The 25,940-nt window shown below is 54.5% G+C and overlaps 1 protein-coding gene and 1 long non-coding RNA gene across 6 annotated transcripts in view; one reads left to right on the top strand and one right to left on the bottom strand.

Moving 5' to 3' along the window:
* Window positions 1-25,940, bottom strand: part of LOC101675309 (DAB2 interacting protein) — a 186,355-nt gene that overhangs the window by 147,021 nt on the left and 13,394 nt on the right. For 3 of the 5 annotated variants that reach the window (XM_045082341.1, XM_045082343.1, XM_045082342.1), the window contains exon 1: window positions 17,300-17,502. The exons of 1 other annotated variant lie outside the window; for it this stretch is intronic. Coding sequence is in view for 1 of the 4 variants with exons in the window: in XM_045082345.1 (XP_044938280.1) it covers window positions 18,523-18,625 (103 nt within the window). In the remaining 3 variants the exon portion in view is untranslated. Of the gene's footprint in view, window positions 1-17,299; window positions 17,503-18,522; window positions 18,951-25,940 lie in introns of those variants that run through there. One more of the 5 variants, XM_045082345.1, reaches the window with a different exon arrangement.
* On the top strand, window positions 17,661-19,974 carry LOC101676996. Its single transcript, XR_006607423.1, has 3 exons — window positions 17,661-17,751; window positions 18,282-18,359; window positions 19,460-19,974. It is a non-coding gene; the product is annotated as an uncharacterized LOC101676996 (long non-coding RNA).

The following is a 25,940-nucleotide window of genomic DNA, read 5'->3' as shown; positions in this document are numbered from 1 at the left end:
TCACTCCCGCACGCATCGGAAAAATGCTCATGGAGTTTCTGCTACGAACCAGAAACTGTGTCAGGGGCTAACGGTGAAAAGCCAGCCAGGGAGCTTCTCTGCCCCTCATGGCCTTTCAGTCCACTGGAAAGACACAGAAAACAAGCATTAAGAAACTATAACCACACTACCACGTACATGTACCTATAAAACTGTGAGCCAGGCGGGCCCAGCAGGACCTTGGGGCCAAGGCCGGGCCAGCCGCGGCTGTAAGGGCTGTGGGAATTGGGAGCAACACGAACCCGTCTCCGGGAAATTGAAACAGCACACGCACATTGGCTACAGAGGAAAGAGCAGAAGGGAGACCAACAAGCAGGACCGAGCCCAGTTAGCAGCATCCTGCCGTCAAGCAGGAGACGGGCCAGCAGCCTGGATCTGGGGGGGCCAGCAGCCTGGATCTGGGGAAGCCAGCCAGCCTGCACAATGGACAGATTCATATGCTCCCCGAGTATCCCTCTGACCTTGCCCTTTAACTCAGCAGACCCTGTCCTCACCCCAAGAAAACTCGCAGGAATCAAAGGAAGTCAAAGCCCGGCAGCCGTGCCAGCGGCACTGACCCCCGCCCCCTGCCCCACACACCCCGCAGTACCTGTCACTCTCTCGGCCAGGACTGTCCCAGGCTGGCTGTGAATCAGTCCCTTCCAAGGGGCCAAGGGACTGTGTGCTTCCCGTCCCCGGGGGTGGGGGTGGAGTGCTGGTGGTGTTTTTAAGCTATTAACAATTGACATTTGTTAATTATTACTTTGTTCACCTCTGTTTTTTTCACCCACACCATTGCTCAATCCATCAGCAGCCAAGGCCCTGAGAAGGGGAAATATTCCCTCCCAGGCCGAAGCTGGGGAAGCAGAGGCCCCTCGCCCTAGTAGGGGGTAGGGCTCACAGTCCCTGGGCCCTCAGCATCCAACAAACCCACGTGAACTTCTAGATCCGGAATCACAGGAAGGGCAGCTAGATCTGTGCCTGGTACTGGGGGTCCCCATTCTGGCCCCCTTCAAGTCCTTGACTTTCATAGTCACTCATTGCCTCTAGAGAAGTGGTCCTCCTAGCCAGGCCAGACCCTTCTATTGTAGACCCCAGAGATTTCCAGGCTGAGCCCCCATCAATCAAGCTATACATGCTATAGACTCTTTGAAAGGAACATTCCCCAGGAGCCAAGGGAAGGGTTAAAAAGCACAAATCACCATGCTCTTCTGGTTGGAGGCAGGGGACTGGCCTGCAATACGGAGCCCCTGAAGGCCCCTGAGCCGAGGAGGGACTGGTCAGACCAAGGTTTAGAAAGCTCCCCTGGAAGCTGAGTCGAGGGGGATCAGGGATGGGGAGGCAGGCCGTGTGACAGGCGCCTGCAGCCTGCTTATCCCCAGGGGACAGTGGGGCTGGGAGAGAGACAGGAGCCAGTGCCAAGCGGAGCTGCTAGTCTGGCACAAAGCAGGAAGGAAGGACGGGAGGGAAACTGCCAGGCTGGGATTCTCTGGCCCCGGGGCTGGCCAGGGCAACACACCTGAGACAGGAGGATGTCAGGGAAGGGGGGAGGGTGGGGAGGACCGGAGGAGGGTGTTTTCGCGGAAAGAAAAGGACTTCCCTGTTGGGCAGTTGATGTGACTTTAGAGCATCTGGTGATGATCACTTCTCCATCTGGAACTCAGGAAAGAGGATCAGGGGAAGAGATTTCCAATCGGGAATGGGAGTGGCTCAGGTTCAGGAGTCATGGACACCCCGGGAGGAAGGGGGTTTCCAGGTGAGAGCTTAGCAGGTGAAAAGAGGAGCACCTCCAGGGGGGATAGGGGGGCCACCGGTGAGGAAGGGTCTCCAGCCACCCGGGACTGACCCCAGGAAGGCTGGCCAAAGCCCTGAGCAATAGCGAGAGAGTATAATCCTCAAAGATCCACATGCGGAGTCCCTTTTACATGCAAGGCCTTGAACTTGGGGCTTGACACACAGCATCTACCTCCCTGACACCTCCCAAACCCCTTGGAGCTAGTCCAGTTATCCCATTTTAAAGATGAGAAAGTCAGCAAAGAGTGGCTCAGTCCCCAGCTGGTCCAGCCTAATCCTGAAACCAGCCGGACTCCAGAACCCACACACCCTTTTAACTGCTATAATGAGGTATAGGGAGAGATCAGTATTCGCTGACCCGTCGCTGTGGGATATTTTCATGGGGGTGGGGGGGTGTTCCTAGAGGCCAGAAGGTGACCAGCTGGAAAGGGTGGGAGGGCGGCTCTAGCAGCTTCCTCCCGCAGCTGGCCCAGACGGCTGGAGCAGGAGCCGCCCATCTGAGCGGAAGGATCCGGAAGACGGCAGCAGGGAGCCAGAGCCGGGAAGGACCTTTAGTTCTTGTTCTGCCTTTAGGATCCAAAGTTGGAAAACAATGACCGCTAAAAGTGATCTGATGACTAAAATTTTTGACTGCTGCTAAGTTTAGCACTCAGGGTGGGGTAGTCACAATGATGTATCATGCGCAAACCTTGACTTCCACCCCCCAACCCTGTGTCGTATCCCGGTCCCCTGTTGAACTCCTTTATTTCCACATTTCCAAATAATAACTTGTAACCCAAGGGAGGCTTCGAGATGAATGAGGTCCCCAGTCACTATCTCCTCAGTACCTAACACCTAAGTTAAAAAGTACAATGTTTAACCCAAAGGAATAAATCACTAATGGTGGAATTTCAGGCACCAGAGGTGGTTTATAGCAGTTTCTGAAATCATACCAGTTCTCAGCCTGCACTGAAACAGTGCCTGGGACATGGCAGATGCTCAGTAAAATCATGCCCCTCCAGGCAAGAGCTTTGTAGCTCACTAGTGGGACAAGAAGTCCTCCCTGGAGCCTCAGGGAGCCAAAAGCCACACTCTTCGGCAATGACTCCTTCATCATGTCCCATCACCTTATAATTTACCCATCGGTTCTATAGGACAGTATTATATCTGGCCAGAAAGAGCTTCTAAGTACGTATGTTTTTTTAATAAACATATAATGTATTATTTGTTTCAGGGGTACAGGTCTGTGAATCATCAGTCTTACACAATTCACAGCACTCACCAGAGCCCATACCCTCCCCCATGTCCATCCCCAGCCACCCCTTCCCACCCACCCCCTCTCTCCTCCAGCAACCCTCAGTTTATTTCCTGAGATTAAGTGTCTCTCATGGTTTGTCTCCCTCTCTGGTTTCATTTTATTTTTCCTTCCCTCTCCCTAAGATCCTCTGTCTTATCTCTCAAATTCCTCATATCAGGGAGATCATATGATAATTGTCTTTCTCTGGCTGACTTATTTCACTCAGCGTAATACCCTCTAGTTCATCCACGTCGTTGCAAATGGCAAGACTTCGGTTTTTGACGGCTGTATAGTATTCCATTGTATAGATATACCACATCTTTATCCATTCATCTGTTGATGGACATCTGGGCTCTTTCCATAGTTTGGCTGTTGTAGGCATTATTCTAAGCACATGTGTTTGACCTTTGACAGTTTGGAGGAGTCTTTCAAAATCATTTAGGTTCAACCCAATTGTTTTCAATCCTTGAAAGCCCTTCTGTAACACCAAAATTCAGACCAGACTAGGGACGGCAAACAGGCCAACACCTAACTAATTCATTTTGTCAGGATTCCCTGGGCCTCCTGGATTCTTTATATACATGAGCTCACAAAATACATCTAACTTTGGCCAGTTTGAGGGGGAGAGGGCTTTGTTTCTTGCACCTGAAGGAGCCCCGAGGCATGATCCCAAGACAACAAAGGGTCCTTGCCCTTCAGGAACTTCCCAGTGTAGCAGGCGGTGGGACAGACTCAAGTAACCCTTCCCAGTGTCAACAGCTACGAACCACGATAGAACCAGAAAACCCCCCGCCCCTCCTCCACTGGGCTGCTGACCACCTCCCACCCCCACCCCAGCCCACAGAGGTCCCAGACTGGGAGCCAGGAGGACACTGTGAGGCCCAGCCCTGCTATTAACTCACGGTGGGGACTCAGACAGATCGCGCCCTGGGCCTTGATTTTCTCATCTGCAAAATGGGGTGGAAATGCCCCGTGACACGCAGGCTGCAGGCCAGGGAAGGGAGCTGCAATGTCCGAGCCTCCCAGGGGAGGGTGGAGGTTAGGATGACCGATTCTGGGTCTGGAGGTTCCTTTCTCTTGGGTGAGGGTGGGAAAGGGTGGGGGGGGGCACGGGAGGAGAGAGACTCCCCTGAAACCCCCTACACCGGGCTGCCTCCTCCACACAAGCCCCAGAGGAGAGGGTCCCGAGGAACCTTCTAGTCCCAGCTTTTCTTCCGATTTCCAGCACTCACTCACTGGAAATCCGGTCTTCCCTAGGCCTTTGTCGGGGGACAGCACTGCTTTCTATCCACCGAGCAGATAAATCTCCCGGTCTCACTGGAGCTCCCCACACTAAGGTCCTCCCTTCCTGCTGCTTCTGAGGCGCCCTGGGGAAGCAGGGTCCAGAGCCAACACCTCTGTCTGCCCGGAGGGGAAAGGTCAGACCAGTTCACAGCAGCTGCCCTCCCTAAAGGCTCTCCCTCACCCTTCAGGAGGCCAGAGGGTGAGGGTCAGGGTCAGGGTCGGGTCAGGGCCAATGCCCAGGACTGAACAGCCTGCGGTGAGCAGTGACCAAACCCATTAGAGCTGACCCCTGCCTTTCTGCTCCTCATTTTCCTACAATAAGCCTGTCCCAGCTCCACAGTCAGGTGGGCTCCCGTGCAACTCACGCGTCTTCAGGAGGAGAAGGGCAGCCCACGTGTCTTCAGTGCGAGAGGGGACAAATTCAAAGGTATGAGACACCAGATACACTGTCTCCAGGCCCCGCCCCGCCTCTACCATCACCATCACCAGGAGCCGCTGGCCACAAGACCACCTCTGAAAATGTCTTTTTGGGCATCCCCCTGCCTCTGCCTCAGCAGCCTCCCCTAGAACCACATTCAACAGCTTGGAATTACCCAAATCAATTACTCCGAGAAGGAGCTCAGGCAGACAGGCATTAGAATAAAGACACAGATAATTCCCACCGTCAGGTAATTGCTCCCCAGAGAATTTCAGATAATAAAAGAGGAATCAAAAAGAGAGCATTTTTTCTCCCAGAAAGGAAGGGGAGATTGTGCACTGATAAACAGAAAGCTATTCTCTTCGCTTCTGCCCTCCCTACCCTTCCTTAGCTGGGCTCCCTCGGGACCAAACCACAATGTCTCGGAAATCCACGGAGATGGGGCTGGGAGGTGGGCAGGCGAGGTCCAGGGTCCTGGGCCCTAGAGACAGTGCTGTGCTCTCAGAGGACATTTGACTCTTGTGTCCTTCCTTGAGCAGGGACACAGACAGGGACAGGGCTCCAGTTACACAGAGGCACAGCGATCCATGATTGGGCAGTTAATCTCTTACTCCACGTGCCCAGCTCATCCCCTCAACAAGGACAGAAGCTCTTTGACAGCAGGTCCTTGACTGACACTACCAGCTTCTCCTTGCCACCCAGCCCCAGACGCCCATTGATCCAGGAGGCGATGAAGGTGTGCCACACAGGTTTTCCCGAGGCCCATTACTTGGTTTTCCTGATGGTAAAATGCAGAAGTAGCACCACACTCTCATACAGATGTCTACAACATCACAGCCCCAAGAATATCACAAAGCCCCGTGAAGAGGTATTCCAAGAAGAAAAGTGTCCTCTGGTTAGAGGCTTAGGAGTCCAGGGGGAAACAAAGCTCAACTGGTCCCTTCACTGCAGATCTTCTCAGAGCCTTCATAATTGCTAATGTGGACTGGTCCTGTATGAATGCACCTACAGTATGCAGCCTTTTTCAAAACTCTTTTTCTACTACGTGTCTCCCCAGACTGCTGTTCCATAGACCACACTAAGGCCAGCAGTGGGTACAGAAAAAAGGTATAACGGGGCGGTAGTAAGGCATTTAAAGGGGACTGATTAGGGAGCTGTAAGAAAAACTCATGGAGGGCATGGAGCTTGAGATACATTCTAAAGGAGAAAAGAGGGGCAAAGACAGGGAGGGGACATCCCCCACAGAAGAAACTGCCCAACCAAGAACCCTAGGTGTGGGAGAGCCTTGGGCATGCTGGGTCCAACTGTTTGCCTTACCTGCTTCCTGGAGGGCAGGGAGGGCTAGAAAGGTGGGGTGGGGAGGGTCTTGGGGTAAGGAACAGAGTGAGGATATTTTGAAAGTCCTTGAGTTGATGCTGGCTTGCTCACAAGTGGCTACTGTGGGCAGTACAGCACGAAGTACAATTCTGACAACAGCCCTAGGAAGCAGCTTCTAGGGTATCTGTCTCTTCAGAGCCAAGGACAAGTTAAGGGGCTATCCCAGTTCACGCAGCTACTGAGTGGTGGGCAGGGATCTGAAGCCCCCAGCATCTCAACCAGAGAACTCATGACCTTAACCACTGAGCTTCCCCACCCCATAGCTGCAAGGGACAGGGCTGAACCCAGTGCCACCAACACCATCAAAGTGTGGAGAAGGGTCAGTCATTCCTTGCTGTGGGAAGCTTTGGTCCCTATGATTTGGTTTCTGATTTATATTCCATCAGCTGACGCTCCCCAAATATACACATAGGTCATTAGTTCTAAATATTTAAAGGGAGCCTTTCCAACCATCCCTCTGGGAATAGACAAGAAAGTGCCAAAACACAGCTTGGCACTGACAGAAACGTGCGACCGAGCCCATTGACATCCTCAACAAGATTTATGTTTCCCAAACACGTGGCTGCCACTTGATTTACGGGGCCTGCGGAGCTATCTTGGGGAGGGGGGGTGGTGGGAAGCAGACCTCTCAAGGGAGGGAGGTATCATCATCATCAAATATTTCGATAATCATCTCCATCACAGTAAAGAAGGCACCAGGCCCCTTCCTGCCCTTGCGCGGGAAAGGAAGCGAAATTGTTTGCCTTAATTCAATTAGGTAATTAACCAGACAATGCAAAGAGAAATTCCAGCAAGGATATAAATACTTGAAATCCCTGCACTGGTTGGTGAGGAGGATGTCAACAACAGGAACCCTGGCGGAGGGGAGAGGTGAAGGTGGGGAGAGGTGTGTCTCGAGCTAAAAACAACAGTGGGCAGGCAGCAGGTCATAATGATAGGCACTTACCCTGGGCCGGCTCTCTGATAAGCACTTTACATGCATTACCTAACTCATGCCCCAAAACAACTCAGTGACGTAGGTGTCACTATTATCCTCATTTGACAGAGGAGGAGACGGAGGTGCAGGGAGAGCACACAGCGCAACTGACAAACCCAGGTCAGATTTCAAACCCACCTCTTCAGCCAGAGCGCTCTGCTCCCTCTCCAAAGGCATGCCTACGATAAAGGGCCTCTAGGGATGGTTCCAATCTAAATCGGGAAACTGAGGCAGGTTTGGGCACCTCCCGCCTCCCAAAGCATCTAGACGGCCTGGCTCCGGGTCTCCCAGCTGACCTGGCTGCTGGGCTGCCCCAGAGAAGCAGTCAAGCTTGGGCGAAGTGATTTTGCAATCCTGTTTGCAGAAACCTGGACAGCTGCCCTCCTAGGGCCTCCTCCAGCGACACTTCCTCCAGGAAGCCTCCCTGACTTCTCGCCCTCCCTGACACATGAGCCTGTGGGCTCTCCAAAGACTGGGCACGCTTTCTTTCTAGGACTGAACCCCAGAGGCTCTCGAGAGGGAAGGAAAAGCAGAACCTCACGCTGGTTCGAGTCCCTTCCACCTTGGCCAGGGAAGTCTGTTCCGACAAACACGCGCCCCTGTGGTTTCAACGGCAGAAACAAGCTCTAGCGGAATGTGAACGCCGTGCAAAAGATAAAACTTCAAGTGCCTTAAAGAAATCTTTTCCTCTATTATCCCCTGTCTCTATTCATCACTGTGGCTCACTTAAAAGCCCATATTCGAAAACCTTTTTGTTTGGGCAATTTGAGGCGCTGTGTATCTTTACAAGAGAAATAAATAAGCAATTCATATAGTCTCTTTCATTCAGACTTCTCCACACCCAGAACTGCCTTCACCAGAGACAGTAAGTTCTGGAAAGTTACAGGCCAGAGTGTCCCAAGACCAGTGTGACGGAGAAGGCCCTCAGGATCACAGCGCAAATAGTGGTGAGTCCTAACGAAACACTAGCACTTGACCAGGATTTCAGCTCCATGCCTAATTTCAACATAACAACACCCTCAGGAGCAGGTATTGTTGTTATGCCCAATTTACAGATGAAAATACTGAGGATCTGAGACGTGAGGTAGCTTTGTCGGAGTCACATAGCTGGTAGGCGAGCCAGCCAGGACTCCAGTTTCAGGGGTCCCAGACCACTCCCCACCCTTGGCCTCTCTGTAAGACCAGGCCCTTCTGGGGTGGGAACAAGCTACTTGGCTCTGCCTCCACCTCCCACTCCAAACCCAGGACTCAGTAGCCAACACAGACCCCCCGGTCTGAATCAACACTTCACTGGTCACTCCACTCAAAGGGAAATGGCCCCAACAACTGCCCATCCTTCAAGGGACCTTCTGGGGACAGAGAGGAATGGAATTAACACCAACATCGAAAAGGCCAAGAGCTAAAGGAGGTAGAAAGAGACGGGACCAGGACTGGCTGTCTGTGAGAGCATGGCTTCTAATGTGCCCTTCCCTGGTGGGCCCTGGATACAGCCATACCTGCTCTCCTCTGTTTCCCCTCTGACTGCTCAAGGCCAGTGTTAGAGGGGGAACATGAGGGATGATGTCCAAGTAGAAAAAGACTCCTCATTTACCCCCTTTCTGCTCCTCATCACCTTAATCACACCTAATTTCTTCATATTTATACTTTCACAGCAGCTGGAGGGCAGAGAAGCACAGTGCCGGACACTTCGGGCCGTGGGGTGGTGAAAACTTTCATTCAAACTCTAGCTCTGCTCCTTTCTGGCTAGGTGATCTTAAGCAAGTCACTTCTCTTTGGGCCTCAGTATCCTCATCTGCAAACCGGAAATGATGACAGGAGCTCGTGGGACTACCGTGAGAACCAGATGTGCTAATATTGGAAAGTCCTGGGTCCTGAGCCCAGCGCCTGGCCTGGGGTAGTACTCAGTAAGTGTGGACTGCTGGGAATCATTATTACAGCCCAGACAGGTCCTGCACCTTGCACAGAGTCAGTGTAAGGCAAGCAAACACTAACACCATGTTCTGGCTCCTGGTTCAAGAACTTTCTCAACACTGAGCCACTGAGGAATATGAGAGGGCCCAGCCCAGGAGCTCTCATGGCCCCGTGGCCTCCCCACATCTGCAATTCTCAGGCCAAGTACAAAGCCCCAACCAACAGGTTTGTTTTTCACACACACACACACACACACACACACACACACACACACTCAACAAGTGGCTCAGAGTGAAAGTTCCCAAACCTTGGCACCCTTCTCCATGCAGAGGTGAGTAGTGACCTCATCCCTGTGACTAAGCCAACACCGACGCCAAGAGCCCTCTCTGGGAACCCGCGGGCTTGGCACTGCTGGCTCTGAGCCCCAGGAGGAGCCAAGGCTGTGAGACTGGGATTCACACAGAGCTGGGAATCCCCGCTCTTGGGGTTGAGAATCCAAGTGGCTTTGAAACGCAGGGCCGTGTTGCAGCCAAAGACCAGAATGGGCCAGGAGATCTGGGTTCGAGTCACAGATCTGCCATGAACTTCTCACACAGTTTTAATAAGCAAACTCAGGCCTCTGTCTTTCCAACCCTAATATGGGTGGATTACAGGTTTCCAATGGTCCATCCAGCTTGGATCTGGTTTCACCACCTTCCTGCCCACCAGAGACCCCTGGCTTAGAGCTAATAAAGATACAGGTTAGAGGAAGTGGACACTACAGTGCATGAAAGAAGCCACTGTTGTTGGAGTGGACGGTGCAAGCTGCAGGAGAAGCTGGGCGGGATTAGGGGGTCGGGGTAGGGGGGTCAGAGGGCTGGGAGGAGGTGAAGAAGAGACAACCAGTCCTGGTGGTCTGCAGGCTGGTCAGGAACAAGGAGCCCAGTGCCAGAGATCAGAGCAGCCTATCAAGCATTCCAGGGAATCAGACAGGAGAGGAAAAGAGCCTTCCCCCAGAACTTCAGCCCACGCCTCCTCCTTCTCACTTAATTCCTCCCACCATGGCATAGACAGGCAATCAGGAGAACCTAGATTACAACTAGGAAAAAGCCGAGAAACCCAGATACAGACTCTGCAGCAGAGCTGGCTGCTCCAGAACCCCGAGGCAGCAGGAAGTGAGGTCCCCCCTCTTCCACGGTGCCAGGGTCCAGGAGAGGTGGAGACGGACAGGGTGTCTTCTGGGAGTTTCTCTGAAATCCGCTCTACCACAGGCCAGAAGATGCCCCTGCAGCCAAGCTAGGGGAGCCCGCCACTGCCGGGCACTGTTGATGAAGCATGTAGCTGCTGTGTGCTAGGAGCCTCTAAGCCTCCCCTTTGCCCACAGTGTCCTGTTCACACTCCTTATTATGGCCTTCGAGGTGTTCAGTTTGGGCTCCCAAGGGGACCTGTTCACCCCTATCCCTACCCCGCCCCCACCCACCCCTGCATTGCTGCCCTCCTGTTCTATATTCCCATCAGGAGCCTTTGACCCTGGGGCCTTGATCTGTCCTCCGGCTTCCCACTGCCCTTGCTGTTTCGCTTAATAATCTGCCCCTGGGGGCGCCTGGGTGGCTCAGTGGGTTAAGGCCTCTGCCTTCGGCTCCGGTCATGGTCTCAGGGTCCTGGGATCGAGCCCTGTGTCAGGCTCTCTGCTCAGCGGGGAGCCTGCTTCCTTCTCTCTCTCTGCCTGCCTCTCTGCCTGCTTGTGATCTCTCTCTGTCAAATAAATAAATAAATATAATAATAATCTGCCCCCGGACAAACCGGAAGTGACTCTTAACTCTAAGGAACACACTGAGGGCTGTTGGAGGGGAGGCGGGCGGGGGAGGGACTGGGGTCCCCGGGTGACGGGCATTAAGGAGGGCATGTGATGTAATGACCCTGGGTGTTATAGGCAACTGATGAATCACTAAACTCTACCCCTGACACTAAGAATACACCGTATATTAACTCATTGCATTTAAGTTAAACCATCATCATCCTCCTCATCATCTGTGCCTGTTGGTTTGAGGGACCCCCTTTCCTCTTGTCATCTGTTGACTTCTGGACTTTCACTGGGCTCCTTGCGAGAATAAAGAAGGCAGACAGAGGGAACAGACCGAGGTTCAGCCACCAGATCGCAGGTACAGGCTCAATCGAGGAAGTGTGGCGGTGCCTGCCTCCACATGCCCACCGACAAGGCGACAAGGCGGGAGGCGCGACCTCTGCCTGCATCACGGGCTGCCGAGCCGCGAGCCAGAGCCGCGAGCCACGCCGGCCAGCTCATGGAGCCAAAGGGCTCTGCACAGCCTCAAGTGTGACACCGAACCCAAGGGATTAGGATGTCTATTTTTAACTCCCCACATCCTGGCCGAAAAACAAATCCCTCACACGCCTTCAGATCCCTATCAGGGGGGCTGGCAGCGCCCTTTGGGAATTGTCTCCTCCCGGAAGCAGCGCCAGCTCTGATGGCTTCACCTCTGCCGGGAAGGGCTCAGAGAGATGGGGCCAGCTGCCCTGATGTCTGGCTGGGTCCCCGCTGCCCCTGTCAAATAGCTGTTTCCTGGTGGACTCGGTTGTCACGGATCCTCCAGCCAGTGACAGCCAGACGGGGTCACCAGCCATGCTGGGGGGGGATTATACATTCGTACCCTCACACTCCCTCCTGGCCCTCTGAGGAGCCGGGGGCCAGTGAGCCTCCCCCAGAAGCGTTGGGATTTTGGGCTCCTGGGCTAGGATGCTCTGTCTGAGGGCAGAGGCAGGGCTGGAGGCAGGTAAACCAGTAAGGTGGACGTGAGTAGGATGTTTAGTAACAAAGGCTCTGTGGGAGGCCATAGGACTTCAAAGTCCCTGCCAGACTCCGACCAGAAAGGAACAGCATGGAGCAGCATGGGAACGGGAAACCAGACCATTACCAATCTCCCTCGATCGTCTCCCCTCCTCCGGGCACCCCTGGCATCCCTCGGACCTCACTCCAAGATGGGTCTTTAATCAGCCACTGGGACCTGCGAGGAGACGGGAGCTTCCTAGTTCAGGGAGAGAGAACACCTCCCCAGTCCCTGGCCCGCCTGTGGGTATGGATCAAGTTCATAAGGACGTTGCCCATTCTCCCTGGACACACCTCACCCACCTGCCACTGCCTAAGTTCATTCTCAGCAGATACCAGCAGAGAAAGGGACCCCAACACACGAGTTTCAAAGACAAAAAAAGCCTCATTCCAAATAGAGAGGTTTCAAGCTGGTCAGCCTTCTCTTGGCACTAGCAACCCTCGCTGACCTCAGGGACAGGCAGTTTCCCTGAAGGTTCTGACCACAAATAACGGTACAACCCTAGAAAAATCACGTGACCCCTAAGTGCCTCTGGGGCCACATCTGTGAGCCCCCAGCACAATCCCAACGACCCCACGGACCCTCTGTAAATATTTTACACACTCCCTCGGGAATTCTAAAGAATCTTGGCAATGCTCATTTGAGACCCGAAGTTCAGCCTGCAGGCGGGGTTGCAGGGGGAGGGCGGGCAGGAAGCGATGTGCCCTTTTCAGACCTTTCTCCGGGCTTCTCTGTCTTTGATGCCACAAAGCAGAATAGATTTTTTTTTTTTAAAAAAGCAGATCAAGAACAGTCCAAAGGAGTCAGGGAAGTCTTTCCGCAAACCAAAGGCATCGCTGGGTTCGTTCCTCCCCTGCAGGCAGCCTAGCACAGAGCACACACAGGACCCAGGCGGTCTGCACAGGGAAGAAGGGTTCCCAAAAAATGCTCTGAGGCAGGAACAGAAAAACCAAGTCCAATGACAAGTCAGTCCAACCCTACAAGGCTTTATGAACCTTTACTAGACCAGGGAAGGCCCTGGCCAGCCTCCACCCCGCTCCGTGGGCACTGAGACGAGAAGTAAGGCCCGGGACTTGCCCTTAAGAAGCTCAGAGCCCGTCTGGAAGACAGGCAAGCCGGCCACTAGATATGAGGCAAGGCGACTGGAAGGAGCTACACGCCAGGCCTGCACAGCGCGAGGGCTCACCCTTAGTGGAGTGATGAGACCAAGTGGAGGTGACATTTGGGCCAGACCCAGAGGGGCAGGAAGAATTGGTGCAGTGAAGCAGTGGCCGTGAGAGAAGGACATCCAGGAGTCACGGGCAGAGACCGGGACAGGCAGCCTGGAGAGCAGAGGCAGAAGAGGCAGGGAGAGGAGTTGGAGCGGGCACGGAACGTGGGTTTGATCCTGCAGGTGGGTAACAGGGAGCCCCCCAACCCAGGGAGGGAGGAAGAAACAGGATGCAGGGAAGCTGAGGGCAGGAGGCTGGTGGAGGCGGGAGTTAACAAGACCCCGCTTTAGGAAGCCAGGCTGCTGGGGGCTCCCCCCGGGTGTGGAGAACAGGCAACCGGATCCCCTGAGCCGGCCGCTCTGCCCCAGAGTGAGCCTCTAGCCAGGCTGGCACAGACCCCAGCTGGGAGGGGTTGGCCTCAAGGAATGCTGGGGATGCCCAGGGGAGAGACACGTGGTGGCTTGGGAGGGAGGCAAGAGACCACTCCACACCAACCTGGCCTCTCAGCAAAGGCTCTGAGGGGCTGAGGTGGGGTTCTGCTGGGCTGAGGGGGCCCCACGCTCCCGCTCGACTCCCTCTCACAGGCCCAGCCATCATCACCCCCCTGCAATGCTCAGAGTGCTGATTACGGTTTCATTCCCGAGGTGAGCACCCTGACCACACCTGGGGCTCCCTCCTGCTGCCCGTGCCCCCGCCCCCAGCTCCCTGAGCCCCCTGGACATGAGCCCACAGAGCCTCGTTGACTGGTTTCACAATAAGCCAGTGTACCCCTCCAACCCAACCCAACATCTCACTTGCCCCCAGCCCGTCACGGAACCCCCTCCCCAGAAAGGCTGAAAAGAAAAGAGTCACCCATGAGTATCGAGACGGGAAGGAATCTCAGCGATGTCACTGACCATCCCCCAGACCCCCTCGCCTCAACCTTTACAGACAAGGAAACTAAAAGTTTAAGAGATGACCAGCTCTGCCCAGGATCACACGGCCCAATGGTGACCCAGCCAGGAGACAGATCTTCAAGTCCCCAGGAGGGCTCTGCACCGAAGCCAGGACCAGGTGGGGCGGTAGAACCAGGGTATGTCGGATACAGTGCACACAAAAGGCCTATGATATTGTCAAGGGGCCTAGGTTCGAGTTCTGACTTTATCACCTTCCCTTACGCATGCAGACATCAGAGTCTGGGATGTATCACTGCAGCTTCCTGGACTCTAGCGACTCTTGGCATAAAATGGGTGCTCGGGAAGTCCGAGCTCTCAGCAGGATCCAACAGAACCAAGGTGGAACGAGAGCCCTGTGTGCTGCCGAGCGAGGCAGTCAGGACTGGGACACCACTGCAGACTACGGGTTTACCCTCCACCCCTCCCGGAAGCCAGCCCAGCCCAGCCCAGCCAGCCCTAAGTCAGACATCTCCCCAGAACTGCCCATCGGCTGGCAGAGCAGCCCTCCAGGGAAAGGGGTGGATGGCGACTGGATTTACAACCCAGATAAACGCCTAGCAGACCTACCCCTCTCCCCTTTCCAAGCGGTCCCCCAGCTCCTCCTGACTGAGGTCATCATGGGGCCATGGAGGATGAAGGGGACGTGTGTGTTTTTGGGGGGGGGGGTTGTGTGATCCTGCCCGCCTCTCCACCCCAGCTAAGAAACATGAGCACAAGTTTCTCACCCAAGGTGCACTAATCCTTCTACAAAGCAGAGGTCACAGGCCTTGAGGGGAGAGAGGTGGGGTGAGCAGGAGCCTGGGAGCCACAGGCTTGCTGCCACACTCCTCTTCCTGTGGCAGGAGTGGCCTCAGTCCTCCAAGGGCCTCCCCGTAATGCCTGACATCCACCCAGAGAGCCACCGCCCCACCAGTGGGCATAACATCCTGTCCGTTTTACAATCGGGAGAAAGCCCCAGAAAGGAAAACTAACCAGCTGAAGAGAGTAGAGCCAAGGCTTGACTTTAGATCACTTGGGACCCATATCCCACGTCTCTCCCGAAGCACACCTGAGAGGCCAGGTTCCCAGACTGTGCAGTGTGTGAGAACGGCTCTGCGAATTTTTCGAAGTGCAGCTGCCTAGCCCTGGAGTGGAGATGTGGAATCTGCATTTTAACAGGTGCCCCCAGGTGGTTGTGAGGAAACACCATCTGCACTCACCACAGGCCGGGGGAACACCCACACGTGCACACACTCGTGGGCGCACATGACACGGACCAGCACAGGACAACAAGGACCAGTAGGCGCGCAGGCTCCAAAGGCAGATGCCAGGTTTGGGATGCACCTTGGCTCCTTATGGGTTGTATGATTTGGGGCAAATTTCGTGACCTCTCTAAACCAAAATGAGAGCAAGAAAAGAATCAGCTTCAAGGTGTTGTCTTAAGGATGCAAGGAAATAATGTGCAAAGCGCTCAGCACGGGACCTAGCATGTCATAAACACTCAAAAAACGGTGTCACCATCACGGTCAAACTCAGTTCCGTGTATCAAATGCCTAAGGGAAGGAACCGAGCACCAGGCACCAGGGGACTGCAGGACAACGCTGAGCCAGGAAGAGACACCTAAAGGGTTGTACCAGAACCAGTGGGTAGAAGTAATGGGGACACAGATCTCTGCTCCAAACTGGAAGAATTTATCAGACTAGAGTTGGCCTATCATGAAACCAGCTGCCTACTCTGCTGTCTCTAGAGGATGGCGGCTAAGAAGACACCGAGATGTTCACCAGGAGATGCCATATCAGGGAAGGAAGAAGGGAGGGGGTGGCCTGGTGCTCTTGAAGGTGACTTTGGGTTAGGGTCTACAGGTCAGTCCCTCTCCCTATAATGCTGGTTAATTTGGACATTTGCACTGTCCTGTCCTTTACAACCTTTACCTCCACAAATCCAAAACGGATAGAGAGAGGCCAGTGGTAGATAGAAAGGCAAAAGCCTTCTGAGTAGTTCCTGGCAAGGAGGGATATGGATGGGTCTGTCTTAAACCGAGGCCTGCAAACATACTGAAATCATATGCCTCAGAGGATATGTGCATCTGTGCACTTCTCTCAGAAGAGCTGGTTAAGAGGGGGCTGGTTCATATCAACTTTTGCGTGGAGGGGAAACTGAGGCACAATGGGGTCTGGGTGGCTCAGGCTGCGAGAGGGCCCAAGCTCCGGGATATGGACTGGAGCCCAAGGCTGTTGTCCTATGAGCCACGTGCTTTCCATGCCTTCTCTTTCAAAATTCTCACTACTTCCCCCTGGCGTGAGACCTTTGAGCTCAGAGAGGTTAGGTAAGCTCCCTAAGAACACACAGCTAGTGAGTGGCAGGACTGGGTTTTACACCCAAGTTCTCTGGGCCTCAGAGCTGGTGCCTGATTTGGTTTGAACTCTTGGCTGCATAGTCTTAGGTCAAGAAAAGATGTTTGGTTTTGACAGAGGAGAAATAATGTTAAAGACGATGATTCGTGTAGGTGACAAGCTACCTACTCACCCAGCCTCAATTAAAATTAAATTCGAATCAAAATTAATTTCACCCCTAAATAGCAGAAGGGGGGGGGCGATCAGTTTCCATATGACTCAAGCCAGACAGCTCTAGAAGAATGGAGCATCTGGAAACCAGAAAACCCAATCGTTTCCACCAGGCTGGGAACTGGAACCTAAGTTCCTTTGGTCCCTCTTCCTAGGGACCTGTTTAGCTCACCGGTCAGGGCAGCCCAGAAAACCAAAAACAGACCTCTCTTCAATGACCCCGCCCCCTCAACACCGAGGAGTGGCTACTGGTTGAACAAAACAACACCTCAAACTTGGGTGCCCCGGGGTGACTGGCTCTGGGATGGGAGGAGTTGCTGTTCAACCACCAGCCCCCAGGGTGAGCTGAGGAGGGTCTTAAGTTTGGGGAGACCACTGGAAGCGCTGCGGTGGGGAGGCTGGAGAAAACCGCCGCCCTAACCCCTGCGGGCTGCAGGCCCCTGACGGGGGCGGGGAGCCTTCCCTGTTAGAGCGCGCGGTTCTCCCCCCAAGGATCCAATGATCTAGGCAGGGCGCCCTGGGAAGTTTAAAGGGTCAACGCACCTCGCAAAGGCCGTTTGGCGGCACAGGGGGACTGTAGGGTAGAAAAGCAAAGTCGCAGCCCACTCCTCAGTCTGATACCCCCATACCTCCCGTTAGGTCCCCCAGATCCTCTCGAACCTCAAGTGCCTCTGGGACCCCTGCAAGCTCCGGGGACCCCCGTCTACCGGCGCGGGGGCCCCAGCTCGTACCTCTATGCGCCGGCGGGGCCACTGTGCTCTGCCATCCCGAAAGCGCCGGAGCCCCAGCTGCACGCCGGACCGGGGTCACGAGGTGGCGGAGTCGCGGGGACGCAGGAAAGTTTCCGTAGCGCCAGGCAGGCGGAGCGGGCCAAGCAGGCGGCGGGGCCGGGCAGGAGCGCACTCCGGCGGGCTCCGTGCCTCCGCCTGCGCCGCGGTGCTCTGGCAGCAGGGCTCCCCCAGGCCACCCGGCCGGCCCAGCCCCGCCAATCGCAGGCCCCGCCACCCGCAGCTCCGCCCGCCCGGCCGGGACCGAGCGGAGGCGGGGAGAGGGCGGGGCGGGGGCGCACCTGTTTGGCCAATCGACCCCACTACAAACCACCTCGCCCCGGCCACACTGCCAGACTGAACAGGGCGATCCCCTCTGCTCTCGGCACCGTCCGCCCATTCCCCGCTTGGACCCGGTATCTAGGCTGGGCACCCCAACCCCAACCCCGACCCGGCCGGGTCGAGCGCGCCGCTGTCTCCTCCAGCGTGCGGAGGCCCTCTGTGCGCCCGGACTGCGCTCGCTCCCCAACCCCTAGGATGTCAAAGACAAAATCCTGGCTTTAGCCTGGGGACCATAGGGGTACAGGTTTGAGGAGTGGACTGCGACTCTGCTTGGTTCACCCCTTTTCTACTCCACATCCTCTTCTCCCTCAAGGATTTTCGCGCGTCCTCTGACCCCGTAAACTTCGCAGAGAGCTTGCCTCGGGCTCCGACGGCGGGGCCGCGGGCTGATGCTAGGTGCAGAGCTCTGGGCGGATGGCAGGGTGAGGGAAGGTCACAGGCAAGGCGCTTCCAGCCCTCCCACCAACATAAACCCTCGGGAATCCTGTCTGGATTCGGGCAAACTTCGCCAGGGCGCTTGCGATCTGCTGCAGCGGGCCCCCCAACTTCTCTTGGGGTCACAACACATATTAAAGCTTGGCGATTCTATTGTTCCATTTTCCAGATAGGAAGACTGAGAGGCCAAAAGGAGACAAAACCTTCTCGGTCGTGGTGGCGAGACGGCGACTTTTTCAAACTAAAGGTGAGTTTGCGGAGGGCGCCTGGCTCCCCTCCAGCGCCCGGCGCCGACGCCTGGGTTCTCCCTCGCTCGCCCCCCGCGGCGGACCTGGGGTGGGGGAAGGAGAAAGAGGCGCCGGCAAGTGCCGGGAAGAGGGAGAGCACGCCGGCAGCCCGCCCTGCCTTACCTCGGCAGCAAAGCGTGTCCTCGCAGAGCGCGCCGGCCGGAGGCCCCAGCAGGGGCAGGGAGGCCCAGGCGAGCGCGCGGGAGGCCGCGCCGCCCGCTCCCATCCCGCACGGCCGGGGCCGCTCCTTCGCCCGCCGGCCTTCCACCCTCGGCGGCACCTGTGCGGACAGCGCTGTGCCTGCGGCCTCCGCCGCGGCCTCGGGGGTTGGGACGGGGCCAGGCCCGGGGTGGGGCGTCCGGGGCTCCCCGGGCTCCTTGGACTGTCGCGGCCCGGACTCCCACGGTCGCGGGCCCCGGCTCCCGGCGACCAGCGCAGGGCAGGGCGCTATTTTTAGCTGGAGCTGTTCTCCCAGTTGGACAGACAGAACCAGTTAATTCGGCCGCTCGGGAAGGGCCTGCACCGGGAGCTCCCGGGAAAGGCAGCCGCAGCTCTGCTGAAAGCTGATCCTTCGCATTCCTGCCTCTCGAGGCGGGAGGGAGGGAGGGAGGACGCCTCTAATTCCCCCGGGAAGCCGGCGTCCTCTCTGAAGGCAGTCCTGGGCCCCAAGTGCACGCCCAGCGTGGGGCTCTTTAAATCGAATCGGAAACTCCACCTGCCTTCCTTCTGCAGACTTTGCCGATTTCCCATAAAATGCCCACCCTTCCTACTGGTGTCCAGCACTGGGAGGAGCCCCCCAGCAATGCGATCTGGTCCCCAGCACCGACAGAATCTGGCACACTCCCGGGACTCAGGAGCTACTTTCCTGAAAGAAGGAAAAGTGAAAATCCCGTATCAGATTAGCCAGAGGGTCAAGTAGAGGTCTTCAGAGCCTAGGCAAGATGGGATAGATGGACGGGGTGGCTTCGATATCCTACAGAAAGCCTCACCCAACACCTTCTGATTGTATGACCTTGGCAAGTCTTCTCACCTCTCTGCCTGTTTCCTTTATGCATAAAAGGAGTCTGAGAAGCCCCAGAGATAGCATCTGAGAAAGGCTTTGTAAAACAACAACAACAACAACAAAAACAAAAACAAAAACCTGAGGGGCATGCCCCAGGAACAAGAAATGAAGAAATTCAAAGAGGAAGAAGATGGAGATCTGCTCTCACAAAGCCACTAGCTCTTCTAATTCAAGGGAGAAGGTGTGCCTTAGCTAAGCCCTGATAAGGTACAGCTAGACTGTGTGGTACTAGCCCAGGGAGAGACCAAGAGGCTGGTGGTGGACCAGAACAAGGGCTGCCAAAATAGACTCACACATGTATGGAAACCTGGTATGCGGCAAGAGTGGTGCTGCACGTCACTGGGAAAGGGTGGGCTTCTCTATAAAGGATGTTTTTTAGAGTAACTGGATATCCACATTGTGGAAAAAAGATACGAAATCCCTACCTCACACCTTCCATTAAGAAAAAAAATTCCAGGTGGATTAAAGACTTAAACACAAAGAACCTGTGTAATAGGGGAAGATTTTTTAAAGATCCCCAAAGCTGGGGCGTTTGGGTGGCTCAGTCGTTAAGCATCTGTCTTCAGGTCAGGTCATGATTGCAGGGTGCTGGGATCGAGCCCCGACAACAGGCTCCCCAGAATCTGCTTCTCCTTCTCCCTCTGCCTGCTGCTCTCCCTACTTGTGCTCACTCTCTCTCTCTGTCAAATAAATAAATAAAATCTTAAAAAAAAAAAAGACCTCAAAAGAACAAACTATCAAGGAAAAGATTGATACACTTAATTGAAGGATAAAATTCAGGGCACCTGGGTGTCTCAATTGGTTGGGTTTCCAATTCGTGGTTTTGGCTCAGATCGTGATCTCTGTGTGTTGCAATCAAGCCCATGACGGGCTCCACCACTCAGCACTGAGTCTGTTTGGGATCCTCTTCTCCTTCTACCCTCCCCCAGCTCATGTGCTCTCTCTCTCTCAAATAAATGAGTAAATAAAATCTTTTTTTTTTAAAAAAGTATAAAATTCAATGGGGCGCCTGGGTGGCTCAATGGGCTAAGCCACTGCCTTCGGCTCAGGTCATGATCTCAGGGTCCTGGGATCGAGTCCCGCATCGGGCTCTCTGCACAGCGGGGAGCCTGCTTCCCTCTCTCTCTCTGGCTGCCTCTCCGTCTACTTGTGATTTCTCTCTGTCAAATTAATAAATAAAATCTTTAAAAAAAATTTAAAAAGTATAAAATTCAAGGCGCCTGAGTGGCTCAGTGGGTTAAGCCTCTGCCTTCAGCTCAGGTCATGGTCTCAGGGTCCTGGGATCGAGCCCCACATCCGGCTCTCTGCTCTGTCTGCCTCTCTGCTTACTTGTGATCTCTCTCTCTCTGTCAAATAAATAAATAAAATCTTTTTTTTTTTAAAAAAGTGTAAAATTCCTGTCTGTCAAAAGAAGATATTTGAAACACAATCTCCAAAACATACAAAGATCTTCTACAAATCAATTTTCAAAAGAAACAAGAGAAAATGGAGTAAAATGTATGAACAGGCAATTTGAGGAAGGGAAACCATGAATGGCTAATAAACATATGAAAAGACATTCAGCCTCACTCTTCATCCGGGAAATGCAAAGTCAAACCCCATAGACGTACCCTTGCACACCTGTGCGATTGGCCAAAACCAAAGAGGCAGGAAGGCAGAATGTGGGTGAAGATATAGAGCACAGGGAAATCTCTCATGCACCGGGGGGGGGGGGGGGGGAAATGAGTGCCCCATTCTGGGGAATAATCTGACAGTGTCTAGAAACGTTGAAGATGGCATTACATACCCCAGTGACCCAGAGAACTTGGCTTCTGGGATAAACCTGGGACTTGCTCACAGCCACAGTGTTTACCCTCGTAATGAATCTTAGGCAGTCTTGATGTCCAACAGCAGAAGGCACAAAGAAATGGTGGACCAATCCATGAAATTCTGTACAGCTGTGAACATCGGTGGGGGTTCCTTATGGATCATAAGTTGATGGGGGGGGGGATGGGAAGTACGTTGGAGAAGACCGCGTTGGAAGACAGCATTCCTAGAGATTGTTAAAACATGCGAAACAGAATGATACCACATATTGCTGGGAATGCACATGTTTGGTAACAGTCTGAAGAAATTCAGAGGAATGATGAATACACCATGTAGTGAGGCGTTTGCCTGGCGGGGGGCAGGGAGGGAGACCTGAAGGGTCGGGGGACGGGGCTTTGTTGATATTGGTAAGGTTTTATTTCTTGACCTGGGTCAGGGGTGTTTGTTTTACTCTTCAGAACCTTTTTCAAAGATACAGAACAAGCAGGAGAGGATAAAACACAAAATCCCCATAAAATGCAGTCGTGCTCTGAACTTCAGTTTCTTCATTTCAATAATATGACCATCGTGTCTGTGAAGTGATCAGACCAAAGTCTGACTCACGGCGAAATGCTCAGTAAGACTTGAGAACACGTACAGCCTGTTCCTCGAACTCCCCCGGGATCCTGTGTTCCCTAGTCCCAGTCAGGGGAGACTGCCTCACTCTATACAACAGGATCTCCCAAGCCCCCCAGCCTCTGTCCTGCCTCCGTGCCTTTGCACAGACTGTTAACGTTTCCTAGAGCATCCGTCCTGCCCTATCTTCTGTTGCCATCCAGCACTGGCCTTTCAGCCCGTGGGGAACCCCTGTGAGGTCCTCTTCCACTCTCCAGGCAGACGACTCTCCCTGTATCCACCCACCCCGCTGTCCGTGTCTGTCGCGTTGTACCCTGTGACACCTGGTTATGGCTCTGTGCCCTCCCTGAGCGGACTGGGAGCTCCCCCCTGTCACCAACCTTGTCTGATCCATCTCTGCAGCCTGACTACCTACAGAAGGCCTGGCCTAGGACGGCTGGATGAATGAATAAAGGGGGCAAGTCGACCCAAATGCTCACAGACAAGAAAGGGTCATGTCAGACTCTCAAAAGGAGAGCAATCCCACTTTGCAGATGGAATGCCTGGTCCTCATGGAGTGTTTTGAGGATACAATGTGACCTTTGGGGTCAGAGAGACCTGGGATCCCCTCTCCGTTGAGCCACGTGTCCGCTGGAAGAGAAGCGGCAGGCTGCTACCTCCCTCTGAGCCCTAGTTTCTGTGTCTGCACAGCCAGGACGGTGGCTAGGGCTGACTGCAAGGGGTTCTCATGAAGAGTCAATGAGGTAATAGAGGCAAAATGCATGACCCCATTTTTGGGAACAGGTAGCAATTATGTGACTATTGGCCAAGAGGAAGATATTTGCGGGGGAAGGTGAATGGGACCCAACTGGGCTGCCTACCACCGAAGAAGGAGGCTAGAAATAAATGCCAGGGAGTGTCCCCTGGCTTTGCACAAAAGCAAGCACCCGGGAGTCCGCCCTGGAGGTGGGAGGGTCAGAAGTGTGCCCCAGGTTAGTGCCTCTGGTCCTCTTTCCTCCGGTCCTTTGCGCTACCCTGGGGTGGGGGCTGCACAGCATTTCAGAAACGCAGCCCTCCTCCCCGTCTCTCCACGTCCACTCTGGTCCCCTCCAATCTGTTCTCGTACATAGCCCAGGGATCTCAATCTGGACCCGTCTTTTCCTTGCCAGCTTCCATCTGCAGGGGCGACAGAGCCTGCGGCACCCTCCCCAGGGACGCGTCTGAGACTACCAAATACATCGTCTACAGCATATACGCAAAATCTACATATGTCCTCTTGTCGGGGGCTTCCATCAAGGCGACATACAGGATGGCAAATTGCTTATGGTCCACACCCTAGGAGATGAGCTGGCCAGTGTTACATGCCGTGGGAGAAACAAATACACAAAGTGGGCAGGGCAGTACGGTCCTTGGAAAAGAACAGCACTCTGTGTTTCATGGGCTCAGATGAGATTTTCTGAACTAATGAGCCGATCCTCTGATCCAGATCACACTGGACGACGTCATATTACCCCGGTGATGTGGACGTGGGCTACTGCTGCCACTTTGTCCCATGCAAATGACCACGCGAGGTGGGAATCCTGCCCAGCTTAAGGTCTGCCTTAGCATGGATCGTGTGATGAAGCCCCAGACCCCCAGGAACTCGGGACAGGGGTGCTGTGAATGGAAGGAGAGGAGGACACCAAAGGGAGCTCGTTCCTGTGTGCCTGCGGGGCACTGAGGTCACAGGGAGCTACAGCGGTAATGTGCAAACCTCACTCCAGCTCTGGGGTGTTTGAAGATTTAGATACCTCGAGAGAATGCAGCTGGAGTGGGACACTGTGCGTGGAAGAAAGTTGATGACCCCGAAAGGGAGAAAGGCTCTGGTTCCCAGGGCGGCACTGTTCCAAGGGGCACAGCCCTGCCCGGTGTGGTCGGCCTGGAAGCCATGGTTCCCTCTCTGTGGTTTCTGGCACACCCTCTCTGCCGTCCGAGAGTTCCCGGAGTGCCCAGGCTGCTCATGGACCCTGGGACCCGCACGTGAGGAGCTCCCAGAGTGCTCCTGACTGCCGGAGGTGGGTGGGTGGCTGTGGGGTGCGGGAGGAGGGCTGGGCTGGTGGACCACAGTAGTGGCTCCAGAAAAGTCTTCTAAGGAGACTTCTAAGACCTCAGAGCGTGTCTTAACAGAGCAGAGAGAGACACGAGCCAGACAAAGAGGGAAGAGCCCAGGCTAAGAGAAGGGCAAGGTGAAGCCCCCCAGCACGCCCTGGGAACTCCAAGCAAGCGGCTGCGAGACAGGTCGGAGGCAAAGGAGGTGGGGCTGGGGCAGGAGGGGCCTGAATGCTGTGCCCAGGAGCTTGGAATGTTTTGGGGGTGGGGGACTGGTAGATGCTGGGACATGCCGCCCAGACCCCCTCTTCCAGAATGCAGGACTCACTCCCCCAGGCATGTGGAGGTTGTTACAAAATGGCCCTCAGCTCTCAGTTCCCTTTGGGGGCGGCCTCTGCCAAAGGAAACCACTGCGACCCGAGGTGACACTCCTTTCCTAGGGTGTCCTGCGTCCTGTGATGGATCAACTGAGGGCTGAGCCCCTTGACACTACCCAGGACAACTCTGGAGGGCCAGCCCTGCTCCAGGCCCTCCCTAGACCCCACGCAGGGCAGCTCCTCTTTCCTTCTGCCCCGCCTCGCTGCAGGCCCCTCTGTCCCCAGGTGCCACCAGCCTCAGAACAGTCTCTGAGCCGGCTCCCCCGGAAACCCACCCTGCGACAAGGAGAAAGGGAAGCACTTGCTGAGTATCCCACCGGTGGGAGGGACCCAGGAGACCCTGTGACTTTGCCAGAGCCAATGAGAGAGGTGACTGCTACTCACAGAAGCAGGCAGGTTCTCAGGAGGCGCAGAGAGGCTGGCTCATCCGGAGACAGAAACAGAAATTGGAGGCAGTTGGGGGTAGGGATGGGGTCCAGAAGTGGAGCGAGTCATGACCTTAACTTTTTTTTTTCCTTATGCTGCTGGAAGTGAGGTTGGTTCCTCAAAGGAGGAATAGATATTAGAATTGCATAAGAAATTAATGACCAGAGTGCATGATAAATGTTGCCACAGGAATAGTAAGGAGCACAGGGCTTTAAAGGGTGGATAGGAGTTCGCCAGGAGGTGTGCCCATAAGGGAAAGTCACATAAGGCAGAGGAAACAGCTTGTGCCCGGAGCCCAGCTGGACTAGGATACCCAGAAGACAGCCAGGATGCCCAATAAAATGTCAATTTCACATAACTGATGAATTTTTTTTTTTTTTAAGATTTTATTCACTCACTTGACATAGAGAGAGAGATCACAAGCAGGCAGAGTCAGGCAGAGAGAAAGGGCAAAGCAGGTTCCCTGCTGAGCAGAGAGCCCGATGCGGAGCCCGATCCCAGGATCCCGAGACCACGACCTGAGCCAAAGGCAGAGGTCCAACCCAATGAGCCACCAAGGCGCCCCTGAATGATTTTTTAGTACACGTTTGTCTTATGCAATATTTGGGACATACTTATCCCCAAAATTATCCATTTCACCTTCTTATCCTGGTCCTGCCAGCAGCCCAGTAGTAGGCCCCACCAAACTGCAGCTTGGTATGCTCGGAACGGATTCTGTGGTATCCCTCCATCATCCAAACCCTCAGCTGTCATTGGGGGTCCTCTACTGTGTGACCCTCAGCCATCCCATCTCCCACCTTTGAAAACCCCCTTTAATCTCCTGCCTCTGAGTGTTTGCCACACTGTATCCTCTGCCTCCCCACTATGCCCTCCCCGTGTCCACACCTCCAGGAAGCCTCCCAGATTTCTCTGGGAGAATGGAAGTAATCATGTCCACCGATCAGTAGCAGAAGGACCTTTGGCAAGTCACTTCATGTTTCTGAACCTTCGTTTCCTTGTCTCTGCACTGGGGACCATACTACCTCTGCCAGGCTGCTGAGAGCACCAGACACTCTCAAATGTTGGCATGTTCTCCCTGGGCATGCCTAGATCATAGCCTGGCACCCAGTGGGCACAGATACACATTAGCCGAACAGAACCAACTGCAAAGGTCCTGAGCTTTTACAGCTTAATTTGCTTCTCGGAAT

Source organism: Mustela putorius, unplaced genomic scaffold (assembly GCF_011764305.1).
Source record: "Mustela putorius furo isolate JIRA1106 unplaced genomic scaffold, ASM1176430v1.1 tig00000596_pilon_pilon_pilon, whole genome shotgun sequence".
Taxonomy (NCBI): domain Eukaryota; kingdom Metazoa; phylum Chordata; class Mammalia; order Carnivora; family Mustelidae; genus Mustela; species Mustela putorius.
The sequence above is the reverse complement of the archived record's forward strand: the minus strand, read 5'-3'. Positions and strand labels throughout refer to the sequence as shown.